The 23,990-nt window shown below is 33.0% G+C and overlaps 1 protein-coding gene across 2 annotated transcripts in view; it reads left to right on the top strand.

Annotated features, from left to right (window-relative positions):
• The window catches only part of SYCP1 (synaptonemal complex protein 1), a 183,840-nt gene that overhangs the window by 76,053 nt on the left and 83,797 nt on the right, over positions 1 to 23,990 (top strand). For both annotated transcript variants that reach the window (XM_037815157.1, XM_037815155.1), the window contains exons 15-22: positions 294 to 355; positions 5,926 to 6,030; positions 6,843 to 6,946; positions 8,285 to 8,402; positions 9,101 to 9,171; positions 11,974 to 12,055; positions 16,159 to 16,221; positions 16,388 to 16,450. In XM_037815157.1, coding sequence (XP_037671085.1) covers positions 294 to 355; positions 5,926 to 6,030; positions 6,843 to 6,946; positions 8,285 to 8,402; positions 9,101 to 9,171; positions 11,974 to 12,055; positions 16,159 to 16,221; positions 16,388 to 16,450 — 668 coding nt within the window. The remainder of the gene's footprint in view (positions 1 to 293; positions 356 to 5,925; positions 6,031 to 6,842; positions 6,947 to 8,284; positions 8,403 to 9,100; positions 9,172 to 11,973; positions 12,056 to 16,158; positions 16,222 to 16,387; positions 16,451 to 23,990) is intronic.

Genomic DNA, 23,990 nt, shown 5'->3' with positions numbered 1-23,990 from the left:
AAAGGCACTTGTTTGGTGACCTCATACAAAATACATTTTATTCAGATTTATTATTTTGCTTTATGCACTTTGGGATCATTTGGCTGTGAAATTTTATAGAAACATTGCTATTAATACTTATCCATTATTATTTTTGCATGATTAGATTTGTACTTCCATTGTGCCTTATGGTACTTGAGTTGCATTAATTCATCTCTTGATACTTACCTTTTAAATGGTATTATTCTTGTTTCTTCCCTTTCCTATTATTTTAATATAGCTTTAACACACTTATATTCTTTTGCCTATTTTAGAAGAGATGACTAAGTTTAAAAATAACAAAGAAGTAGAAATTGAAGAATTGAAAAAAATCTTGGTAAGTTTTTATAGTTTGTCTTACTACTATATAGCAATTATTTTTTCAAAATAATATTGAATACACTGACTTAAGATTTTCACTCTATAGATGTTTTATGCTAAATGTTTCAGCTAAAATAGAAAAAGCTTTATATTTGGTTTAAGTAAAGCCACATTCTTATCTGTACCAATTTTTATACATCTTAATTGTCATAGTGAAAGTGTTTATATTCATACATGTGTTGACAGAACGTTCAGTTAAGATACAATATGTATGTTATGTAGCTGATTGTAAATTTGGTACTTTGAGATGTTGTGCTATTTGATACCTTTAGCCACAAACCTGCTGTTTTGAAATGATATACATATAAAGTACTTATGTTTTGTGTTCAGGTAGAAAAAGGTTTAATGAATTTGTTAGGATAAGACTTCATTATATTTTAATTGATTATAGCACATAGAGCAGGAATCAGCAAATTGTTTCTGTAAAGGGATAGATAGTGAATATTTTAGGTTTTGTGGGTCATATATGGCTTCTGTTAAATCTCCTCTTAAAAAAATTTTTTTAAAACCTCGTAAAAATGTAAAAAACATTCTTAGCTCAAGGATCCACAGAAAGAGGCTGGGAGCTGAATTCGTTCCTCAGCCTGTAGTTTGCAGACCCGTGATATGGAGGGAAATATCATTTATGACTAAAGATACTTGATTTTGTGTTTATATATCACTTATCTACTTGATTTTGTAGTCCTCCCATCTCTTGGGAACATAATTTCCAGATGCTTGTCCTTTCTCCATTGAACTGCTTTGGCGAAGCTCTTGTAAATAATAACATTTTTATTTTAACATTTAGTTAAACATTGCTTTAGTTTATGTTTTAGCTTTAGTTTAACATTACTTTCAAATTTGATAATGAATACTATACTTCTGGTCTTAGTTTAAACAGCATTTCTTCAGGAAACCTCTCTTAACACTCCAGGCTAGGTTTAGGTTTCTGTATGGTTGTCTCCATAGCACCCTGAACTTTTCCCTTAACATTTCTTTTAGTGTAGTTCTGCTGGTGAAAAAGTCTCTTGTTTTTCTTTTATCGGACTATAAAAGAATATAAATACCCCATTTGAATATCAAACAAAAATATATTTTATTTAATCTTCATTCCTGAAAGATAGTTTGACTGGATATAGATGTGAGTTGACAGTTTTTCTTTCAGCTCCTTTAAGATGATTTTTTATTGTCTTCTAGCTTCCATGTTTTCTAATGAGAAGTTCACAAACCTTCTGTCAAGATTTTCTTTTTAACTCGGGTTTTTCAGCAGTTTGATCAAGATGCATATAGGTGAGGTCGAATTATTCTGTTTGGGATTCACTGAGCTGCAAACATTTGTAAATTTTTACTTTCTCCAAATTTCGGGAGTTTTCAGCTATTATTTCTTTATGTATTTTTTCCTACCCTATTCTCTCTGTCTTCTCATTCTAGGCTTAAAATTTTACATCTATTTGAATTATTGAATACATCTTTTGATATTGTCCCAGAGGTCCTGAGGCTATATTCATTTTCTTTAGATCTTTTTTTCCCCTTTTTTTTCTTCAGATTGGATCATTTCTGTTGTCCTAATCTTCAAATTCATTGTCACTTTCTTCAGTAATCTCTATTCTGCTCTGAAGCCCATCCAGTGACTATCTTTTACCGGTTCCAAAATTTCCATTTAGTTCTATTTTATATTTTCTATATTCTTTTCAAGGGTATTTTCTCTTGTTGAGCTATATACTCAGTGTGCTCTGTTTTGAGCATATATGGTCTGTTTGAGCATAATTATGATAACTGCATTGAAGTACTCATCTGATAAAATTCTCACAGCTTGCTTACATTGGGGTCAGCCTGTGTTGGTTATCTTTATCCTTGAGAATGTTTTACATTTTCCTAGTTCTTGCTATGTTCAGTAATTTGGGGTTAAATTCAGGACATTGTGAAAGTTATGTTGTGTAGATCTTAGTCCTATTATATTCTTCCGAGTAATGTAGATGTTTTTGATTTAGCCAACAATTAGCTAGTTAGATTTAAAAATATGTTCTATTTCACCTTCTGTCTGTGGTGCTTTAGATCTCTGGGCCTTTGGTGCACTGATTTTGAGTGTATATCATAAATGCATGGTTCACAGGTCAGTTTTAGATTTGTTTAGTGTTCATACAGAGAATTAGGAGATCACTTTCTTGAGTTTCTGTTCTGTATGATTTCTCATTCTTATTCTGGTAGCTGATTGTAGTTCCCAGGGCTCAGAGTTCCCTGGTTCCTCCAACGAGAAAGATGGTGGGGTCTCTCTTGGAGTTTTAGCTCCCTATGCCATGCTGCTGAACAATGGTAGTCTGTCCTTGGGACAAAGCTGCCAAAAACTTGGAAAAACCAGAAAACCAGTCACTTGTGCCATTTTTTTTTTTCAATTCAGAATCCTTAGGTTTTCTTTTTGTATTCTTTGAAATTTTGTCCAGAGTTTATAGTGTTTATAGAGTTGTTCTGTGTGTGGATTTACACTGACATATTGGAAGCTAAAAGACTGCCTCCATATTTTGATCTATATAATGGAGTTAGAAATATCTACCATCCACAGAGTAGTGTAAGAATAGAAATATATTCAAAGCATCTGATTAGGACTGGGCTTATAGCAGTCATTCAAAAGGATAGTTACTGTTACAAAATCTGACACCACAGAAGTTGACAATTTAAACCTTAAGCTTTCCTCTACACTATTTCAAGAGTTACCTTTCTAAATCAAATATTATCATGTTATATTCCTGTATCAAAACTTTCAATTACTTCCCATTGCCTATAGATAAAATTCAAGCTTTTAAACTACTGCTAGTAGTTTAAAAGTAGTTTTATAATAAATAATGTAAGGCTTTTTATTGTCAGGCCTTTGATAAAATTGTTGTAACCGAATACTTGAAAATTCAAAATAGTGAGGTCATAAATATATACTTTGTTGGATAGCAGAAAGAATGAAGAAACATTAAGCACCCCTAACTAAAGAATTAATGCTTATATTATACTTTGTCTTGCTCAGACAATTTCTACAGCTGCACCATCCAGTATGGTAGCTACTTGTGGCTATTTAAATTATTTAAAAATAAGTCAAATACAAAATTTAGTTCCTCAATTGCAGTAGCCGCATTTGAAATTCTCAATAAGCTACCATATTGGACAGTGGAGATAACTTTTTCATTATTGCAAAGTACTATTGGACAGGACTGGTCTAGAGCAGGAGTTGGCAAACTTTTTTTTTCTTGCAATTTTATTGAGATACAGTCACATACCATACAATCATCCAAAGTGTATGTATTAGTTAGGGTTCTCCTTGGAAACAGAATCAATGAGAGATGTCTCTGATTATCAAATTGTAAAAGTGACTCACGCAACTGCGGGAGCGCACGAGTCCAAATTCTGCAGAGCCGTCAACAAGCTGTCAACTCCAAGGAAGACGTCCGACGAACTGCTCGGGAAACGAACCAACAACTTTGACGAACTCCTCAGGAAACGAACCGGCAACTTTGATGAACTCCTCAGGAAATGAACTGGCAACTTCGACGAGCTCCTCAGGAAACGAACGGGCAACTTCGACGAGCTCCCCAGGAAAAGCTTCACTGAGCAGCTGAAGAAGAAGTGAAGGTTCTCTAACTGTCCGGCCTATAAGCCTCCAACTGATCACCTGGACCAAATCCAGCCAATTGCATTCTCTCACTGTGAAAGCACGCCCCTTGATGAGTCATCAGTCAGCTGCAGTCAATTGACTGATGATCCGACAAACCAGCCCATTGGTTTATTAACCAGCCTCAAATATCCTCACAGCAATCGTCAGGCCAGTGCCCACTTGACCAGACAGCTAGGCCACCTAGCCAAGTTGACACACGAACCCAACCATCACAGTGTACAATCAGTTGTTTACATTATCATCATATAGTTGTACATTCATCACCACAATTTTTGAACATTTTCATTACTCCAAAAAAATAATAAAAATAAAAACAAGAATTAAAGTAAAAAAGAACACTCAAAACAACCCATCTTCCCCCATCCCCCCATATTTTTCATTTACTTTTTGTCTCTATTTTTCTACTCATCTTTCCATACACTGGATTAAGGGAGTGTGAGCCACAAGGTTATCTCCAAGTCCCACAGTCACACTGTATAAGCTATATACTTACACACTCATCTTCAAGAAACAAGGCTACTGGGTTTCAGTTCAACAGTTTCAAGTATTTCCTTCTAGCTATTCTATACACTAAAAACTAAAAAGGGATATCTATATAATGCATAAGAATAACCTCCAGAATGACCTCTTGACTCCATTTGAAATCTCTAAGTCCCTGAAAGTTTACTTGTTTCATTTCTCTTCCCCCTTTTGTTCAAGAAGGCTTTCTCAAACCTTGATGTTGGGTCCAGATTCATCCCTGGGAGTTATCTCCCATGTTGCAGGGAAATTTACACCCCTGGGAGTCCTATCCCATGTTGGGGGTATGGCAGTGAGTCCCCATGCCAAGTTGGCTTAGAGAGAGAGGCCACATCTGAGCAACAAAAGAGGTTCTCTGGGGGTGACTCTTAGGCACAATTATAAGTAGGCTTAGCCTCTCCTTTGCAGTAACAGGCTTTATAAAGGCAAGCCTTGAGATTGAGGGCTCGGCCTACTAAATTGGTAGTCCCTAGTGTTTGTGAGAATATAAGGAATTCTCTAGGTGGGTAAATTTAATATTTCCACATTTTCCCCCAGTCCCTCAAGGGGGCTTTTCAAATACTTCCTTATCCTCTGCCCAAATTACTCTGGGATATATTGGGGGCTTCACACTAACCTGTACAAGCAAACTAGATCTCACTCCCTATTAAAGGTTCCATGTAATTATGGTGTTTGAATAAACCGAACATACAAGTTAAATTTTACAGCATGCTACAGAAAATAAAGATTTTCCACCAAATCAACATTTCTACCTTTTGTCTCACATAGAGTGAAGTTTTACAACACAGTCAGTATCATCCTCTACTGTTTAGTCTTGTTTACCTTAGTCTTAACCAAGATTGACAAACTTTTTATGTAAAGGGCTAATTATAATTTTTTTATGTTCTGTGAGCCATATAGTCTCTGTTGCAGCTATGCGTCATTGCTGGTATAAGTCATAAAACAGCCATAGACAGTACATAAATAAATGGATGTGGCTGTGTACCAGTTTGTATATATTATGTCCCCCAGAAAAAGCCATATGAAAACAGGCAGGTGGGCTAGATTTAGCCTGTGGTTGAGTTTGCTGACCTGTGTTAGAGCACTGGGTTCACTTCTTGGCACCTTATTTAAATTCGTGTATTGATAAAGTGAGCCTATACTGAGGTAATGAGATAATTCAAAATCATCTCATAGGAAGAATGATAATCTGAACTAGAGATTTTAGAATAAGTTAAGAGTGAACTTTAAGTAATAATGATAATTCTTTGTGCAAGAAAAATTAGCCAAAGGAGAACTCATGGTTCTCTCTACAACTCTGTTTGACCAGGTTGATTTTTTTGAATATGTGTGTGCTTTGTCTCTCATGATTTGTTCGTGTTCTTAAATAGGCAGAAACCCAAAAAGTTTTAGATGAAAAGAAGCAATTTGAAAAGATTGCTGAAGAATTAAAGGGAAGAGAACGAGAATTAACTGATCTTCTCCAAACCAGAGAGGTTTGTCTAAGGATAAACTTTTGTTTCAGATGTATTTGTTAGAAGAGTGCAGATTTACAAAATAGATTTTGGTTTACCTATTTGCTTTGTGAAAGATTTCTTCAGAAAATTCTTTTTAAAAGTATGTTACTTTTTAAAAGTATGTTACTTTTAAAAAGTATATTTAGTTTATGTTAATAACAAAAAATTGGTGACACAACTTATCTAGAGAATCTCCATATTGTAATGTGAGTGATAAAGGACAACATTTAAAATATAAACATTATGCATAATGCTATATGGTCTGTAACAGTTACATTTCTTGATGTCTTGATTATTTCTTAATTGGTACTTTTAAAATTCAGCTTTATTAAGTTAGGTTCTTAGAAAACAATACTTTTTATAGTGCTTATTTTAAAGTTTTAGAATATCTTATTTTAAAGCATGTTTTGAATCTGTAACAGTGCTATAATTGTCTGTATATAGTAAGAATAGCTTAGTTTTTAAGATACTACCTGGTTTCATTAATTAATGTATTTGTCCTTAATAATATAACATTTTAATTGAAATTAATTACTGCTTAGAGTAGAATTGATGAAAATATGTAAATATAATTTTACTGGTTAAGCTTCAAAATATCAAGATGGTATTTATATTGAATTTGTCAGTGCTTATTAAAATTATAATGGTTATGGCATTAAAACTACTTAAAAATATTTGGTATAATCTTGCCAATTTTTTGGCATATATGTGAGTTGATTCATATAGTAGCCATACCTTTTAAATGAGAAAATTTGAAAAATATTTGCCATTGTTACACATTTATTTTGCAGAAAGAAGTACATAATTTGGAAATACACTTAAGTGCCATTTCAACAAGTGAACAACATTATTTAAAACAGGTTAAAGATCTGAAAACTGAACTTGAAGATGAGAAGTATGTTTTCAATCTATAATATCTTATGTATTCAATTTTAAATTTTCTAGTAGTAAATAATATATTGGTATATTATGCTTAATATTTATTTGAATAGGCTTCAAGTTGTATTTTATTCCTAACTAAAAATCAAAATAATTTATCAGTTTCATTGCTGAGGGAAATACTACTGACATAAAAAAGTACCTCACAAAATTGAGGACTGCTTTAAAAGATCAATATATTACTTTCCTTAGAGGTACTTAGTTCCTGATAAAAAATAATCACTTGGAATTCTACCTAATAATTTTGGTTGTTTTGCTGAATTATTTCATAGATATATATAGATGGAATGTCAAATACAAATTTGTTTTTCACATTGTCCAAGTAAAGTATTTATTTGAATGATTTCACATATTCAGAAGTTTAATTTAGAGAGAAAGTGGGTGGAAATAATTATTTTGTTATTATTCAGAGATAAACAAACTCAAGTAGCCAGTCTAGTGATGAGTATTATTTTTCCCCTTCAGTTGCTTCCCAGCTTCAGGTAAAAATAAGAAATAAGCATTTTAATGAATGGACTCATTAGTTATTTATACTTCTAAAATTTTATGTTATGCTTGGTATATTTGCTTTTTCAATGTTTCAATGCGTAATGAAAAACCTTATCTCCTTTTTGAAGAATTCCAGTATCAGTAAGTAGCAGGAGATAATAAGTGCTCCTGAAATCACTTCATGGAGGATACATTCCCCTGTCTTTTAAAATTGATCGTGGTTGTAACCAATACACTCTCTTCCAGTGTAGAGCACCTCAGACCTTGTGAGAACAATTTAAGTGTTGTGAACAAAGTTTAAATGTAATTTTATTTATTTTAACCAAAATATTTTAATTTAAAATAGTTCATTCCTCATGTGTTACTTTAATCAAGCCATCAGTATGCAACAGTTTCTAATGTCTTCTAGAGGGGAAAATTATATGAAGAAAAATAATGTAATTACTCTTCAGAATTTGTGGAGGAAGTAAGGGGATGAGAGTGTGGATAATTTGCAAGGAAATATATTACCAGACATTTTGAAAAGCTTTCAAATGTACAAAGAAATATTTCAAAACATGTACAGTTTCAAAACATACAAATTTCAAAACATGTACATTTTGAAATTTCAAAAATTTCAAAATAAAAACAATAATGTAATAAACCAGCATGTGCCTGTCACCCAGCTTCAGAATTCAACTAATGGTATTTTTAACTAATGGTTTATATTCCCAGTAATTCCTCCATTTCCCTTCGGATTAATTAAATTAGACATAATATAATTTCATATGTAGATATTCCAATATAACATATTTTTTTAAAATAGGCTTAAGAACACTGAACTAGCTGCAAGCCACAACAAGCTTTCACTAGAGAACAAAGAACTAGCACAAGAGACAAGTGATATGGCCCTAGAACTCAAGAAACAGCAAGAAGATATTAATGTGAGTTGAAAAAGAAAGTACTAGTGACTTCTGTTTTCTTACCTATAATTTAGGGAGTTAGAGTAGATGACCTCTAAAGACCCTTTCAGCTTTACAATCTGTTTTAGAGCTGATGCTTTGATTTAGAATATGCATACTGATTTTAAATGGTGATAATGGGCAACAAAATATAGAGGCTATCCATAGATAAAGTTAATCTAATTTTAACACTAAAGATTACAGGAACTTATAATTTAGTAAAAAATATTCAAAAAAACAGAATAGTATGTCATGTGTTGTTGGTGGGAAGTTATTAGAGTTCACAGGATCACTTCTGCCTTAGTGGAGGAGAAGACTTCAGAGAGAATATAACACTTTTTTTGGCCTTAAAAGATGAATTATGAGTTCAGTAAGTAACAATGAATAGAAAAGTATTCCTTGAAGCCACAATAATATGAACAAAGGATACAAGGCTCAAAGTACTACTGGGAAACAGCAAGTAAGATTTGTTTTACTAGCTACTATATAGCGTTTGTTAGATGAATATTTGAAGTAAGGCTGGACAAGTAGTATGGAACTTTGAAAGTTAAATCCCCATTCTCTCATTAATATATCACTAAGCAGGCTTTATGCTGACAAATAAAGGTCTTAAATATTTGTTTCAATTTTATTTTTTATGAAATAATAATTAATATAAACAACATTGATTATTTCTTTAGCATAGCAAAAAGCAAGAAGAAAGGATGTTGAAACAAATAGAAAATCTGGAAGAAAGAGAAACACAATTAAGGCAAGACAAATGAGTTGGCCATTTTGTCTGGCAAAAGATTTTAGTTGTTTATTTTCTATTGACCTGTTCTAGTTAATTTAGATTAAATTCATGTTAAATATAGTATAAAGTAAAAACTTGCACTTAAATTACTGTGTTGGGATCCTCCTATAAAATAAAATTTTGATGTCTATATTATACTTAGTGTTGAAATTGTATTGAGATTAGTCAAAGAAACTAATTTCAAAGCATTGTAATCTTTTAAATTTTTTAATATTTAATTAAGAAAGTACACAAATCATATTCTAGAAATTTTAGCAGAGAAATAAAACATATTACCTATACTCATATCACCTGTTATAATGTTAGAGTATTTACACCCTCTCTATATTTTTAAAGAATGTATTTGGTTCTTATTTGTAATTATCATTGACATACAATTTTAATTTGTGGTTCTTCCATTTAATATTCTTATAAGTATTATCCATGTTTCTAGATGTTTTCATAATCATCTACTTAATGCCAGTATACCAGTAAGTCAGATGTAAGATAGTTTATTTTAACCATTTTTATTTTGGATAGTTAAGTTTTTCTAGTTTTTTTGCTATTGTAAATGATACTGTAGTAGTAAACATATTGGCATGTTTAGATTTTTCCATATTTTGAATCTCATAGGTTAATTTTCAAGCAGTAGGATTTATTGGGTCATAGGAATAGTTAATTCGATGAGGTTTGACAGTCAAAATGGTTTACAGAAAGGTTGTATCCCAGTGGGAAACAAGGCAATGCAACCATTATTGTATGAAAATGCTTGTTCCAAAATGCTTTAATTAGTATTGGGAATTATCATTATTTGATAATTTAACAGGTAAAAATAACTTACCGTACAATAACATGATTTGAAATTTTCATATTCTGGATAAGCTTTAGAATTTTCATGTTTACTTACCAAAATTTCTTCTTTCTAAAATTGTTTGCTTGTATCGTTTGACCACTAATCTTTTGAGGTCTTTATTGTTTCCTTACTGATTTGGTTAAGTTTTAAGAAATATATTAATCCTTTATCTGTTTTTTTATGGCATGTAATTTCCAATACCTATTGTTTTATTTTAACTTTGAGCAATTTGTTGACATAAAGAAGTTTTAATTTTTTAGTAAATCTGATAGCCTTCCTTTTGTGAGTTCTCCCTTTGTTTTCATACTTAGAAATAACTTGCCTGCTTGAATAAAATAAAAATGTTAATCTTTTCTTTAGTCCTTTTTATATATTATATGTGGATATTTAGTTTGCCAATCTTTTAAAAAAATAAAAATGTTTCAAGCTATCATTTTATTTCTGAAGACAATCTGGATTTATGACATGGCTTTTTATATGCAGCATTTTTATGTTCAATGTTTTCTAAATAATCTGTATTGAGTTTTAATTCATTAGTAATTTAGTTGGATATTTTTTATTTTCCAGATATTTAGAGTTTTTGTTTGTACTTACATTCTGAAATATTAAATTTTGGTTTCTTACATTTCATTAAAGAATGTTGTCTTTAAAGTGTACTGTTATTTTAAATTCTTTGAGATCTTTGGACCTACTATGCCTCCCTTATAGGATTGTTTGAGGATTATATGTGGTAATGTGAATAAAGCACTGAGCAGAGTGCCTGGCATAGAGTAAGTGCTTAATAAATGTCTGCTGGTACTATTTTCTAGATTTTCCAGATTTGGAAATTATCTTTTATTATACCTATAATGATTACTTTTATTCTCTTTTTGCTCAATTTTCCTCCTCAGAAGTAGCTATTATTTATAGATTGAATCTCTATGATTAAGCCTCTCTACAGTTTGGGGATAAAAAGTAAAGCTACATTTAGCTACATTTTAGGGAGGGGCAGTTTTTTATTTAAAATTATTCAAATTATTTGAATAATACATTTTTGCACATCTATTGAGTATTATCTCCATGGCAATGATTTAATCATACATTTTGCCCACATTTGATTGAGTCACATCTCCATGGAAATACTCAATCAAAAGATTTCAACCTAATCAACACTAGTACGTCTGCCTCCACAAGACTGTGTTAAAGACTATGGCTTTTGGGGGAACATAATATATCCAAACTGGCAAACCTAGCAACATATTAGTGGAATCAAGGGAGGTTATAATTACAAAAATAGCTTCAAGAGGCCAACTGAGAACTAGCACCATTATTTCCATGTCAACTGAAAGGTCTTTTAATTAAAGTATTTTTGAAAGGATTATCATTCATATAGTACAAAACTCAAAGAGCCATAGGGGCATACAGTAAAAGAAAAGTATCTTACTTATCCTTTGTCTTCTGCTATCCAAGTTCCCCTCCCCAGAGGTATCCCTGTTTTTTTGTGTATGTTTCCAGAGGTGCTGTATGCATACACAAGGATACACACATGTGCATATATCTGTTGTGTTCATTAAAATCAGTTGTATTTATGTTCCTAATTTACTTGTATAAAATTATGAATATACCTTAGAATGATGACTAATTTATGACCTAGAAAACATTAAAGTGAAATCTTGATTTAAATAAGTAATACATGTTTCTTTGTAGAAATTGTTTTTATAGAAAATGATTATAAGTGTCCAGATAATTAACTTCAAAATAGATGTGTAAGTAACTTAAATGTAGAATTGAAAATGTGCCTATTTACCTTAATGCATGAAAAGTCACCAAAAAAAAATGAAAACCAAATGAACAAAAACTAATAGTCAACCATTTCAGAAATCCTAGAAAAGGAATAAAATGAAAATATAATTTTTATTGTAACATCACTCTTTTCCGTTTCCTTTTAGGAATGAACTGGAATCTATGAGAGAAGAGCTAGAACAGAAAGGAGATGAAGTTAAATGTAAACTGGACAAGAGTGAAGAAAATGTAGGCTGCATTTAATAGTAGACTATTAACATGTTAAATCATAAAAGCAACACTGTGTTTCTGAAGAAAATAAAGTATGCTACTGTATAGATAATTAGTGACCTAGGGACTGTCTTGAGACTGTTGTAGTCTGTCAAGCCTAAAAATGTAAGTAAAGTTGGAATATTTTGCCTATATGATGAATATCTGGAAGCAATTTTGCATAATTCTGAATTTCTTTTAATAAATACTCAGTATTTAATGTTGACTTACTATTTCAGGCTGAATAAAAAGCTCATACTTTAGAAACATGGGATATACTGCTAACAAAATGATCAATTAGTTTGTGTTCAGCTCTGCTGGATATAATTTCAATAAGTTGAGAAAGGAAAGTTTTTAGGGAATAACATCACAAAAGTGGAAAAATACAAGTATGTGGAATAATTATAGTATATAACATATATAGTGGGGAAAATTGGGTCAAAATAGACAGATAAGGTTAGACTGTGAAGTACATGACTGTGTTCTTTCATTTATCCAACAAAATATTATTGACCACTCACTATATGCCAGGTTCTCAGTTTGGATTTCATTTATTTGATGGACAATGGTGAGCCAGTTAGAGTTTTTTATTGGGGAGGTGACATCTTTTAATATTCAAGAATGGAATTAGAAGAGATGAAAGGTATGTTATCAGTTGGAATATTATAAAAATAGTCTTGAAAGTTGTGAAAAAAAAATCTTGGCGTGGATTCTGGCCTAGTTTAGTTCACTTATTCCTGAATCAATTATTGTGGCTAGGGGATAGAATAATCTGACCAGGCCTGAGCTGCATGCCCTCACCTGGAGCTGGGGTGGGAGACAGGGTTAGCAAACACCAAACTACATGGACTAAGCAGGAGTACCATGGAATTTATAGTAAAGGAGTCCTTGAAGGAAAGGATGCTGGCCCGATGAAAATACAGATCCTCTCTATATGAATGCTATCAGAGCCCATAGCAGAAAGGGACACCTAATCCCAATTTGAGCCAAGGAAAGCTTTCTGGAAGAAGTAACTTTCAGTTGGAAATGTTACATTAATAGAAATTAATAGAAGTTGGTGGGGGGTGGGCAGACAAATGTAGAAGGGAGAAGTAGTTAAAAAAAATTATGTGGAAAACCTGGAAGTATGAGAAAGCACAGCATTTTTGAGCAAATGTAGACGGTTCTTCTTGGCTGAAAGGTGGAATTTAAGGTAGTATCCTTAAAGGTGATAGTGGAGAGAGTGGGGAAACATGGGGGTCGGGAGATAATAAGGGACTGGATCATGTAAGGCCTCATAAGCAATGTTTAGGAATTTGAGGTTATTGAAGAATTTTGAGCTGAGGAATGTCATAATTATATTTACTTTAGAAAGCTGTAAGACTATTAAAATAGTCCAAGGATGAGATAAGCTGGAATTTTTAAGAGCTTTCAATAGAAGTCATTGTTACCCTCATTTTATGAATTAGAAAATAGCATCTCCAAAGGGTAAAAAAAAATTTCAACAAGCTAACATGACTGAGAAGTAGAAGAGCTTGACTTCTAAATTTTTAAATGTACCATATTTTTTTCCTATCCCCAAATGATTTTTTTCTTTCAGCTTCTTATTTACTCAATTCAACCAGAAAAAAAATTAATTTAATCTAAGGTGAAATACTTGATGTGTAAACCACTACTTTAAAGTTTGTATCAGAGACTACTTCAAAGCACTAAACCTGTGGATTCATAGTTGTCTTGTGTTTGGGAAAATAATGAATTTAATCTTTAATTTAAAATCAAAATCCTCTATTGACACTTGAAAGCATAGTTTATTTGTCAATGTAGAAAATATTAGTGATGAATTAGGGAGAAAAATTAAATGCATGACAAATTTTGTTACCATTTTTCAGCTTTCCCTGATTGGATTTCAAACATACCTATTGAAACAGTTTCTCGTAAAGAATCCAAGTTGTAAATATTTCTCAGAATTTTTGTCTGACATTGAATTTCATTACACCCCCCCATGCACTACCTTAGTTCAGACATTTATTATTTCAGACATACTTTACTAACTGAGCTTTAGTTTCCTCATCACAAAAATGGAAATAATACCTATCCTTTCTATTTCATTGGACTATTACAAACTTCAGATTAACAGGTTTTTGTGAAAGACATATTAAGAGATTATAAACATTTATATACAGTATAGTTTTTTTTAAATCTGAGATAAACTGAGAAAGCTGCTAAAATATTGCACAGTGAAACTGGATACTGGACTAAGATAAAAAATGATGAACATTAACAAAGAAATAGTAACACAAAGAAAAAATTTTTTTCTGGAGAAAAGGATACTGAAACAAACTGGGAATGCTGAGAACTATTTTGTAGAAATATCAGGCTGGGTTTTATAATTCCATGTCTAGAAGATACTGATAGAAGATAAAAATAAAATTTCTGTTAACATTTTTAATCTGATATCAAATAATATTTTTTAGGCTCGAAACATTGAATGTGAAGTTTTAAAAAAAGAGAAACAAATGAAGATATTAGAGAATAAGGTATTAAGTTGCATAAAATGTTTGGGGATAAAGACTTTGTAACAGTATATGTTTGACTGGATTTTTTTTAGGGCCAGACTTTACACTGCCCTATACCAAAATAAAAAAAAAATCCATTTTTTGGACCATTTGAACACATACAAGATCAGCTCATGCTTACAGATTCTTAAGGGGGATTTTTATCCTTGCCAATGTTAAGATAGAAATTTCTGTTGTATACTTCTGTGTGTGGCAGACTTATTTCTTGTTTACCCTTCCACTCAGTATGTTGTCCTTTTGAGTTCCTGGCTTTATGAAGGCTTGTCTTATTTAATTCCCCGCCTTTAGTGTACCATAAATTTTATCTCTGTCTCCCCTAATTTGGGTGGGTTCAGCAGATACCCTTAGGACAAATGCTACCCTAAGCTGGTGCTACCCTCAAATCTACAATTTGGTGCTACCTCAAATCTACAATTATAGCTTTATTATTATTTTTTTTTTTTTCTGTGCTGTTGCAGATTCCTTGCCTTCTTGCCAGCTTGGTGGTGCATTTAAAAAGTTAAAAATTTTAAAAATTATATTTTAAAATTATTTTATCAGGGTGGCTGACTAGAGTGTATAGGTGGTCTTTATTTGTCAAAAGCAAAAATCCTTGATTTTTTAATAAATGAAAATTTTATACAGAAATAGTTTCACCTGCTAATATGTTTATACCAGTTGGATTAGCATGAGATTTTTCACTTTTCTATAGTTTTTCTTTCTTCATTTTCTTTTGAATTTTCTGAACACTATTTGTGGTGGGGCGTATTAAAATTTTGGAAATAGCAATGTCCTATAGTTTTCAGTTTCTTACTATTAACTGATGATGACTGCACGTGAGTGTTTTAAGAAAAATGCTTAGAAATATTTTGTGCAATTGAAGGAGATTAAAAAACTTTTCCATTGAAACTTTTTTCTACTTCGCTGGAAATTAGAACAATTGATGTATCACTACTATATTCCAGCAATGTTTTAGGGTCCCTTAGAAATCTGTGCCGTTTTTGTGGTACTCCGAACATTTCTTGGGCTGATACTTCTTAAATCAGTTCTGCTTATATACCCTGATGGAATAGTCTCTGAAATGAGATATAAAAAAGTGGTTTAGCTGGCATTTCAATAAGAGATATTGAGATGTTGTGAGGATGAAATACATATTCTCCTTCCCTTATTATAATAAGTCATAGAGATCTCAGATGAGAAATGGGGAATAGAAATAATGGGTAAGGAAGAAGATAAAGTATAGTTTGTCAGCTGCTTTTCACAATCCAATTTATGGGATAAGAGCCATTTTTCTTAAAGTCATTGAATTCATATGTTAGGTAGATTAAGAAATGTCCAGAATTCCAAATTTGTATTAAAATAATCTCTATTAAAACATACTTTTTTCACAAATTTTGATATTAGCAGAATTATTTAATGAATAATAATTAAATAATTATTTGTGAAGTGACCTTTATGTTATTTTATGCAATATTTTTATTAATCTGAAATTAGTTATTTCACCTGGATTATTGAATAAAATAACTCTAATTTCTCATAATTTTTTAGTGTACCAATTTAAAGAAACAAGTTGAAAACAAAAGCAAGTGTATTGAAGAACTTCAGCAGGAGGTATGAACTCTTTATAAATACTCTCAAAATCAGACAATGATATTTTCACTACATTTTTAGAGAATAACATTTTCCTTTTCTTCAGTAAATCAGTCTAAGCGTAAGGCAGAGTAAGTTAAAATTACTTTGGTACTAAACATAATTCTTTATTTTTATTTTTTAACAGAATAAGGCCTTAAAAAAAAAGAGTACGGCAGAAAGCAAGCAACTGAATGTTTATGAGATAAAGGTATCTGACATCTTTATTTTTGTTTTTAAAGTGCTAATGAATAGAGAAGTTGAAAATGTTATACCATTTATTTAAATTGTAGTGGCTGTTCTCAATTTTATTTTTTTAGATTGTGGAAATCAATACTGTTAGTTGTAACAGAGTACTTATCTGCGATTTAGCTATGTTAGAATCACCTGGGAATGTGTGTGTGTGTGTGTGTATTCCTTGTCAAACACATTGAAAATTGAAATTGAATAAGTTTGGGGTGGAGCCTTGGAATCTATATTTTCTAAAAGCTCCCTATATGATTATCCTGTTACCCGAAGGGTTTGACAGATGTTGATGTTGTAGAAAAATTAATCGAAGTCCTAGAATGTGAGCTTTAGGGTCATGTTTTGTCTGTCATTTTATTTCCAGTTCCTTGATTGTGAACAATGACACGTAGTAAATATTGAATAAATAGTTTTTGAATCTTGAATTAAAAGCATTGGTTCTCAATGTATTAAATGTGTTCCTTTTTGGGAAAATATAAAAGTATACTTTTCTTTAATACTATTTGAAATAAAAAATATGTAAATATTGTGATTAAAAATTAAGCCCAGTAAGAATTCTCAAAAACTTATGGAATTATTTAGAAAAAGTACTGATACATATATTCTATAGCTCAGCACTTCTAATATATAGAGACAGGAAAAATGTACAAATTATTCATAGAAGCATTATTCATAGGAGTTTCAAATTGAAGATAACATAGATTATCTATCAAGAGTGTAAAAATCAGTCAAAAAATGATTGCAAGATGATCCAGATGTTGGGATTAGCAAGCAGATAAGGAGTTTATATACAGCTTTTATGAACATGTGCCAAGGTGGATAGGAAAATATGGTCCCAATGAAAGAACAGATTGAGAATCTTGGTGAAGAAATGGAAGCTATAAAAAAGAACCAAATGGATGTTGTAGTACTGAAAAGCATAGTATCTAAAAAAAAAAACCAAAACCCAAAATCCCTAAAACTTTTAATGGCCCTAATAGCAGAGTAGAGATGGCTAAAGAAAGTGTCAGTGAATTTAAAGCTGGATCAATAAAAATTATTGAGTCAAAAGAACACAGAAGAAGACTAAGATAAAAGTATTGGAGCCTCAGTGGCCTCTGGAACCATATCAAGTAGTTTAAAATGTGTAATTAATTAGAGTCCTTGAGGAAGAGGAGAGAGGAAATAGGGCAGAAAAACTTATGGAAAAATTTCTCAAAAGCTTTTCATATTTAATAAAAAAGCATGACCTTACAGATCTGTGACCCTAAGTAAATCCCAAGGAAGATAAATAGGAAGAAACCTATACTTGGCAGGATTATCACAACCAAATTGATGTGAAACCAAAGATAAAGAGAAACTCTTAACAACTGCCAGAGAATAATGTCACATTGCATACAGCAGAACAATGACACAAATAAGGGCTCACCCTGTATCAAAACAATGAAGACCAGGTGACAAAGGAATGACATCTGTAAGTACTGATAGTAATGAACTGTCAACCCAGAGTTCTGCATTCAGCAAAAACATCTTTCTAAAATAAAGATGAAATAAAGACACTGAAAACTGCATTATAAGAAATGCTAAAGGAATTTCTTCAGGCTGAAGGAAAGTGACACCAGATGGAAACTTGGATCAATGGAACGAATCAAAAGCACTGGAATTGGTAAATATATGGGTGGTTATAAAAGGTAGTATATTTTTTCTTAATTTTTCTAAAAGACATGTGGCTATTTAAGTAAAATTTTTACCCTATATTATAGAGTTTATAAGATGTGTATATATTGCCACCATAGCACAAAGAATATGGGAATAAATATAACTATTTTGTTGCAAAGTTTTTATGTTATAAATGAAGTAGTATAATATTAACTCTTAAGTAGATTGTTGTAGTGAGTTTGAATTTGAAGATTTTGGAGTTGACCAAGATTTGATCAGTAGATGGTAGTAATACATGGCTATGCTTTGACAGGTTTGCAGTGGGAGGAGCAGGTCTTCACAATAGAAAACTTTCCAGAGGTTAGAAAGCAGATATTGGGTGCAGTTTCACAGGGTATGCAAAGCAGATTAACTCTAAATGGCTACAAATTGCTTATTTGGATTCTTTTTAAAAGAATTCAATGTGTAAGAATTTGAGTTTAACACTATTAATTTTTTTTAATAGACCTACATTGTTGTGAAATAGTAAACAAAACACAGGGTCACTAAATCGAGGTCTTCTTTGGCTCATTCATATGACAACTGTGACAAGTTGATATATGCTGTCCTTCCTAGAGCAACCATGATAAAATAGAGCAAGATATACAGCTAAAAAGCCAACAGAGGAATTAAAATGGAATACTAAAAAATATTTGATAAACCAAAAAAGAGGGGCATAGGAACAAAAATGAGATGATATCTTTAGCAACAAATAGCAAAATGATTAACTGAATCCAGCCTTATCAATAATTATGTTAAATATCAATGGACTATGAAGACAAGAAAGTGGACATACCAAACAAAGTCTTTAAAAAATGATCTTAAAAATGCTCAAGGAGATAAAAGAAAGTACAGAGAAACAACTAAAGGATACCAAGAAAACAATGAATGAACAATAGAAGAGATAGAAATTTACAAAAGGAGCCAAGGAGTGACATCATCAACATTGCAATCTATTCTCCCTAGATATTCAGCAAAAAAGGGAGATAACTCTTATTTGTTAAGAACTTTGGAGGAGGTTATAGGCTGGAGAAGGACCCTACAAATGCCAAGTTGAAGAAAAATAAAAATATCAGATAGGAAAACTCTGTTCTGAACTGGCTGGTCCTCTTCACTCCCCCTCACTTGGTCTAGTGCAGTGTGGAAGGAGCACAAAAACAGCAGTAGGGATACCTCCCACCTCCCACTGTGTCACAGACTATAAACTATCTTACAGCTGTGAGACAGATCCCCACTGTTTGAAGACCTGGAGGATAGGGGAGGACATTTCAAGGCCCAGATAAGTGAGGGATGAAGAGTCTGAGAAAACATGGGCAGAGATGGTTTCCAGCCCTGAGTTTGAAAGCCATTCCCCTATCCTTGAGAGAAATAATAGCTGGTGGTCTGATCCTTGCCTGGGGGATAGCTGAAAATTGGCAGCTGGGGGAGTCCTTTGCCACAAGTAAAGTGGGGGACACATCCCCACATTGAATCAGATTTTGTCTAGAAAAGCCCCCACATTGAATCAGATTTTGTCTAGAAAAGTGAGGGAGCAAGAACCCAGCAGCTTCAGACCTGCCTGGAAAAATGGGGGCTCCAAGAGGTAATTCATCTTCACTCAGTCTGACACAGCAGGGGCACCAGGAGGTAGTTCAACTCCATCTAGCCAGACTCATCCTGGGCTCCAAGAAGTAATTCAGCCTTGCCTGGCCAGACTTGGCCAGGGCTCCAAGAGGTAATTCAGCCCTGTGCAGTCAGACACAGCCAGAAGGTAAACAACTCTGAGGATGATTAAGTCACTGAACAGTGCCATCTGCTGGGCAGACTGGAAAGTGCAGGGGTTTGCAGGACTTCTCAGAACCTCTCCAGACCTTATCCCAGGACCACTGGAGCTGGTCTACACCCCCTGCACGTGAACTGGACCCTGTTTAAGTTGAGAAATACAGAAGACCCAGTGGTTAAAGCAATGCTGTAAAACAAACTCAGGGCTTGCTGGCCAGCAAAAACACAGAGCACTACTGGGGAGCCAGCAGGTTTATTTTATCCATACACACAGTTGGTGCTGTGGTGCCTGGTACCTACCCCTAAGAGGCAGGCTACTGTGGGTGCCTGGTTTGTGGAGGAGACTGGGAGGCAAAGCTCAACTGACAACTGGCTGGCAAGAGAGACAAAGAACAGATAGAGATCGGTGTCAAATAAAGAGAGAAAACAACCTCCAGGGTAAGCTAATCAAGAAATCGGATGTGTAGACAGCAAAAAATCGGAGTCTCACTAGGAAGCATGAAGATTTGGACCAGCCAAAGGAACAAACTAACACTTAGACTGAGATACAGGAGTTGAAACAACTAAATAAAGATGTTCAAACAAATCTGCTAAATCAAAACAACAGGTAGAAGGAAAATGTGGCAAAAGAGCTGAAGGATGTAAAGAAGACGCTAGGTGACCATAAAGAAGAACTCATGAGGTTGAAAAAACAAATGGCAGAACTTATGGGAATGAAGGGCACAATAGAAGAGAAGAAAAACAAAATGGAGACATACAACAGCAGATTTGAAGAGGAAGAAGAAAGGATCAGTGAACTAGAAGACAAGATATCTGAAATACTACACACAAAAGAACAGATAGGGAAAAGAATGGGAAAATATGAACAGGGTCTCAGGGAACTGAATGACAGCATGAAGGGCATGAATATATGTGTTATAGGTGCCCCAGAAGGAGAAGAGAAGGGGAAAAGGGCAGAAAGAATAATTGAGGATATAATCACTGAAAATTTCCCAACTCTTATGAAAGATATAAAATTACAGGTCCAAGAAACACAGCATATGCCAAACAGAATAGATCCAAGTAAATCTACTCCAAAACATTTACTAATCAGATTGTCAAATGTCAAAGACAGAGTGAATTCTGAAAGCAGCAAAAGTGATGCATTACATACCAGGGATGCTCGATAAGACTGTGGTTTCTCAGCAGAAAATATGGAGGTGAGAAGGCAGAGGTATGATATATTTAAGATACTGAAAGAGAAAAACTGTCAACCAAGAATTCTATATCCAGCAAAACCATCCCCCAGAAATGAGGGACAGTTCAAAATATTTACAGATAAACAGACCCTGAGAGAGTTTGTGAACAAGAGACCTCCCTACAGGAAATGCTAAAGGGAGTGCTACAGGCAGATAGGAATAGACAGTGAGAGAGTTTGGAGAAGAGTGTAGAAATGAAGAATATCTGTAAGGGTAACTAATAGGGTAAAAAGAGAAAAAAGTAAGGTATGACATATAAAATCTGAAAGATGAAATGGTTGAAGAAAGTATTGCCTTTAAAATAGTAACATTAAATATAAATGGATTAAAGTCCCCAGTCAAAAGACATAGATTGGCATAATGGATTAAAAAATAAGATCCATCTATATGCTGTCTACAAGAGGCTCACTTTAGAACAAAGAACAAAAATAGGTTGAAAGTGAAAGGTTGGAAAATATATTTCATGCAAACAACAACCGGAAAAGAGAGGGGGTAGCTATACTAATATCAGACAAACTAGAGTTCCAATGTAAAACAATTAAAAGAGACAAAGAAAGACACTATACGTTAATGTCATCAAGAAGATGTAACAATCATAAGTAGCCATGCACTGAGCCAGAGTGCCCAAAATACATGAGGCAAACACTGACAACACTGCAGGGAAACCACTGTGATCAGTAGATCTAGATGGATAGAACATCTAGAGAGAGGATCAATAAGGAAACAGATTTTGCATAATTTAATAAATGAATTAGACTTAGCAGACATTTACAGAACATTGTACCCTACAACAGTAGGATACACATTTTTCTCAAGTGTTCATGGATCATTCTCTTGGATAGACCTCATGTTGGGTCACAAAGCAGGTCTCAATAAACTTAAGAAGATTGAAATTATACAAAACACTATCTCTGATCAAGATGAAATGAGGTTGGAAATCAGTAACAGGTGGAAGGCTGGAAAATTCACAAATATATGGAGGTTAAAAAACACACTCTTAAAGAACCAGTGGGTCAAGGAAAAATTATAAAAGAAATCAGTAAATATCTTGTGGCAAGTGAAAATGAGAACACAATGTATAAAAACTTATGGGATAAGCAAAGACAGTCCTGAGAAGGAAATTTATTGCCCTAAATGCCTATATTAAGAAAAGAAGAAAGTGGAAAATTGGGGAATTAACTGTTCATCTGGAGGAACTAGAGAGAGAACAGCAAACTAATCCCAAAGCAAACAAGAGGAAAGAAATAACAAGATAAGAGAAGGAATAAAGGAAATTGAATACATGTAAACAATAGAGAGAATCAACAAAACCAGAAGTTGGTTCTTTGAGAAAATCTATAAAATTGATGGATCCTTAGCTAGGCTGACAATGAAAATAAAAAGAGAGGGGATGCAAATAAATAAAGTAAGACATGGGAGGGGAACATAGCTACTGACCCCACAGAAATGAGAGCATACTATGAACAACTATATGCTAACAAACTAGACAACTTAGATGAAATGGGCAGCTTCCTAGAAAGCATGAAGAACCAACTTTGACTCTAGAAAAAATAGAAGACCTCAACAAATCAATAAAAAGTAAGAGATTGAATCAGTCATGGAAAAACTGCCAAAAAAAAGTCCAGGACCAGATGGCTTCACATATGAATTCTAACAAGCATTCAAGAAATAATTAGCAACAATCCTACTCAAACTCTCTTAAAAATTGAAGAGGAGGGAAAGCTACCTAATTCATTCTACAAAGCCAACATCACCCTAATATCAAAGCCAGACAAAAATATTACAAGAAAAGAAAATTATAGACCAATCTTTTTAATAAATATGGATGCAAAAATCCTCAGCAAAGTTCTTGCAAGTTGAATCTAGCAACCCATTAAAAGAATTTTACACCATCACCAAGTGGTTTTTATTCCAGGTATGCAAGGGTGGTTCAACATAAGAAAATAAATGAATGTAATGCACCACCACATCAGTAAATCAAAGGAGTAAAACCACATGGTCATCTAGATTGATGCAGTAAAGACATTTGACACAATTCAACATCCTTTCTTGATTAAAACACTTCAAGTAATAGGAATAGAAGGAAACGTCCTCAACATGATAAAGGGAATATATGAAAAACCCACAGCTAACATCATTCTCAATGGGGAAAGACTGAAAGGTTTTCCTCTAAGGTCAGGAACAAGACAGGATGCCCACTGTCACCACATTCACATTATGCCGGAAGCCCCAGATAGAGCAATTAGGCAAGAAAAATAAATAAAAGGCATCCAAATTGTAAAGGAAGAAGTAAAACTTTCAATGTTTGCAGATAACATGATTCTGTATGTAGAAATCCCCAAAAATCTACAGCAAAGCTACTAGAACTAATAAAGGAGTATAGCAAGATGGCAAGATACAAGATCAATAGAAAAAATCAGTAGTGTTTCTATAACCTAGTAATGAGCAATCTGAGGAGGAAATCAAGAAAAAATTCTCATTTACAATAGCAACCTAAAGAATAAAATATTTAGGAATAGATCAAACCAAGGACTTAAAAGACCTATACACAGAAAAGTACAAGTTGCTAAAGTAAGTTGAGGAAGTCCTAAATAAATAGAACATACCATGTTCATGGATTGGAAGACTTACATATTGTTGAGGTGTCAGTATTACCCAAATTCATTTGTATATTAATGCAATACCAATTAAAATCCCAACAACTTACTTTGCAGAAATAGAAAAACCAATAATCAAATATTTTTTGGAAGGGAAGAGCACCACAAATAGCTAAAAATATCTTGAGAAAGAAAAATGGTATTGAAGGTCTCTCACTACCTGACTAAAGCA

This window comes from Choloepus didactylus, chromosome 2 (assembly GCF_015220235.1).
Source record: "Choloepus didactylus isolate mChoDid1 chromosome 2, mChoDid1.pri, whole genome shotgun sequence".
Lineage (NCBI taxonomy): Eukaryota > Metazoa > Chordata > Mammalia > Pilosa > Megalonychidae > Choloepus > Choloepus didactylus.
The sequence above is the reverse complement of the archived record's forward strand: the minus strand, read 5'-3'. Positions and strand labels throughout refer to the sequence as shown.